General features: G+C 40.5%; 1 protein-coding gene across 1 annotated transcript in view; it reads right to left on the bottom strand.

Moving 5' to 3' along the window:
• Nucleotides 1–2,476: 2,476 nt before the first annotated feature.
• LOC18053522 (pentatricopeptide repeat-containing protein At2g33760) overlaps nt 2,477–3,524 on the bottom strand; it is a 2,256-nt gene continuing 1,208 nt past the window's right edge. Inside the window, exon 2 of the mRNA XM_006449273.2 lies at nt 2,477–3,517. Within this exon, the coding sequence (XP_006449336.2) occupies nt 2,615–3,517 (903 nt within the window). The 3' untranslated portion in view covers nt 2,477–2,614. The remainder of the gene's footprint in view (nt 3,518–3,524) is intronic.

Here is a 3,524-nt window from a genome sequence, read left to right as displayed (position 1 = left end):
CACATAATCAATAGGCCATTTCAAGCTCTTAAAACACCTATTACTCCAAAAGTACTCATTTATATCATCGTAATTCCTCCAAGCTGAATGTGGCGCCGTTCCATTCCTACTACTCTCCACCTCAGTCTTAATCGTTTGATAAATCGGCATAACCACACACTTCAAAAACGCACAATCTCCAGAATTTGAAGGTAAAAATGGCCTACCGGTATTTTCATCTATCTTATCATCAAGTACATAATTCAGTTCCATAGCCATGTGATGGTAAATGTAACAGATACATTCTGGAGCAAAACGTAAGTTTGCTGACTCGCCCCATATTAGCAAATAAAGGGAAATATAAAGAAGCTCCCGACGGAGACTTTTCTGGTCGCGACGACTCGACACACTGATCTGTGACTTCCGGCCTAAAAATGAGCACCAAGAAGCATAGTTTCGGAGCAACTTACGCCGGAATCTTCGGAGGACGCTCGTTTCGAGAACGCCCGGCGAAGCCGGCGGCGGTTGGAGTCGCATTTGGGCGTTGGCCAAGTGGAGGACCAGGTGTTCCCGTTGGTTCCGGACGTTGTCGTTTTGGAACCCGAAAAAGATACCCAGCCAGTCAAGAAGGTCCATGTGTGAGCCCCATGCAACGAACGGTGGCTTCCGGAGGTCAGTCACATCGCGTAAGGCGGCGGCCGCGGCGCGTACTTCTGGGTATCTGAGAGATGGGTGCTCAGCTAAGAGGTCATGGATAGGGATAATGTTGTAAATTACTGGCATCGGCGGCGGAGCTGGAGGCGCGTGTAGGCCATCTCCGCCGCGCGCGGGGTACTGACGCTGTCTTAAATTCATTGGGAAAAAACATGAAGTGGATTTTGCTTACATTTTCAGCTCTGTTTCGAGTTGGAAAGTGAAAAGTGGAGAAGAAAGCGGAAAGGATTTCGCGACGGGTTTAAGGAAATTTTAATTTTCTAAGCACTTTGGATAGTACACGAAAGTATGCTCTTCAAAATCTAAAAAATTCCTCTCATCGCGGTCACGCGCTGTAATAGATTGTGACGTGCACGATTGCAATCAGTGAGCTAAAGGTATAATATTTACTAGTTAGTGGTGCCCACGCGGATCCCACCACAAGTTAAGATAAAGCAGCCAAACCGTCGAATCCACTATGATGTGGCATACACTACAGTTACAGTTTCCTAGTTTATAAAAAACGACACCGTAACAAGCATGACCAGCAGGCTAGTCGCTATTGGCCATCGGCTAATAGCTGCTGTCGAGTCTTAAGTCTTAACTGCTAAAATTAGACGTTAAAGCATGTGTAAATATTAATTAATTAATTAATTCAGTAGGCGTGGGGGGGAGCGTCTGGGGGTTTTATATATTGCGACAGAACTGAAAAAAGCAGAAACCAACAGCTGTGGATGAGCACATTACATTTGTCTTATGGGTAACTGTTCTTTTCATGAGGTGTTAATCGATAAGAGTAGAGTTGGCAAAATTTAACGTGACCCGATTATCCGACACGAACACGATATAAATAAATGGATATGGGTCGTTAAATTTAACATGATTATTAAATGAGTCGGGTTCGGGTCAACATGATTTTTTTTCGTGTCGGGTTTGGGTTAAAATTCTTGACCCATTTACCTGATCAATGACCCGATTATATTTTCTATTTTAAAATAATTTACATATTCTTATAATTAAAACTCAAATATTAGAGATGATTTTCTTTTTTTATTCTTTAAAAGGGTGAATATAAACACAATGTTTTATTTATAAAATTTTACATACATTTAGAGCTTCAATAGTGTATATGTGTAATATATTGGTAGATATGTATATTTTATAATATCGATAAATTATGCATGTATGTATGTATGTATGTATGTATGTATGTATGTATGTATGCATGCATGATAGTGTGTAAATATTTGATGTAACTTTTGTTCAATATATAGATATTAAACGGGTTATTGGGTAACCCGATTATTTTTCCGTGTCGGGTTTGGATCTCAATATTTTGACACGATTATTAAATGGATCGGGTTTGGGTCGACCTAAATTTGACACGACACGAAACTGACACGATACGAACACGACCCGATGATCCATTTTGCCAGCTCTAGATAAGAGGACGGATATCTCTGTTATGATATTTTTGTCAATTTGTGGTACGGGATTCTGTGATATTTACTGTGTAGCACGTGCTTTGCTTAGTTTGAGACTTTGTGGGCTCTCTTGTCTTCCACATTTTTATATAGCCAAGAGGGCATGTGTCTGTGTCGGGAATAATATTAAGAATGATTGAATGAATAATTAAATGAGTAAATGCAAATCTGATGATTGAAACAACTGTATCTAAGTGAATAATTTTGAAGAATCAATTAGATGGCTCAAGGATATTCACAAATGATGTATATACCCTTTACTTTATGAATGTCAAAAGTTTAATCCTGACCATAATTTTTTTTTTTTAATAATTGCGACTTGGGCTTTCACTGGGCTGCTATGCAACATGGGTCACATTTATAACGTAAATAAAAGCACACCAATAGTAATCTAAAACATGTCAACGAGGTCAAAACAACCTCAACTCTGATGCGAGCAGAATTCAATCCATATTCCATCACCAGTAATCTAAACATGAACACGACCCACGTTTAAAATGGTGGAATCGGAGTCTATCCCGAACAATGATTTCTCTGTTAGTAGCAACTGAAATGAACTTAATTGCTGAATGACAGTCCACACACATTCTAAGGTTCTTGACAATTCTAATAGTCATACCAGGGCTGGTTCTCATTAAGCCAAATGCGAGTGCGAGCTTCTCGCTGTGATATCTAAGAGAATACTCCCTCTCCTCCTCTTCCAATTCGTGCATTGCTGATTCAGACTCCGGTACATAACCTGCTTCCCTGCATCTGCCCATCAGTTCATCTAGATACTGATAGATTTCATTTGTGTTTGGGTGGGATTTGTCACCCATACTAAATAAGTAATTCTTTTGATCAACTTCTACGGTGCTATAACCAACGTGTTTCTTTAAGCCTTTTTGAATCATAATGTTTCTAACCACTTCTACTCGATCCATCCTACCTGCCAAAGCATATATATTTGATAGCATTACGTAATGACCTGGATTTTCTGGTTCAACAGATAAGAGATGCTCAGCAACTTCGACTCCAAGGTCAAAATTCTTGTGCATCTTACAAGCTCCAAGCATGGCAGTCCAGACTGCCGGAGCTGGCTTCTCACCAATCACATCTTTGACAAATTTATATGCTTCATTGAGTAGTCCAGCTCGCCCAAACAAATCAACCATGCAAACATGGTGCTCAACTCCTGGCAGCAAACCATACTCTTGCCTCATGCTAGCAAATACCCGGTGCCCTTCTTGAACAAGCCCTGCATGCGCACAGGCCGACAATACAGCCACAAATGTGACATTATTAGGCCTCACGCCATGAGCTCTCATTCGGTGAAAAAGCTCCACGGCTTCAGTACCATATCCATGCATTCCATACCCAGAAATCATT

The sequence above is a fragment of the Citrus clementina genome, unplaced genomic scaffold, assembly GCF_000493195.1.
Source record: "Citrus clementina cultivar Clemenules unplaced genomic scaffold, Citrus_clementina_v1.0 scaffold_2, whole genome shotgun sequence".
NCBI lineage: Eukaryota > Viridiplantae > Streptophyta > Magnoliopsida > Sapindales > Rutaceae > Citrus > Citrus x clementina.
Note: the sequence above shows the minus strand (reverse complement) of the source record. Positions and strands in the feature narration are given on the sequence as shown.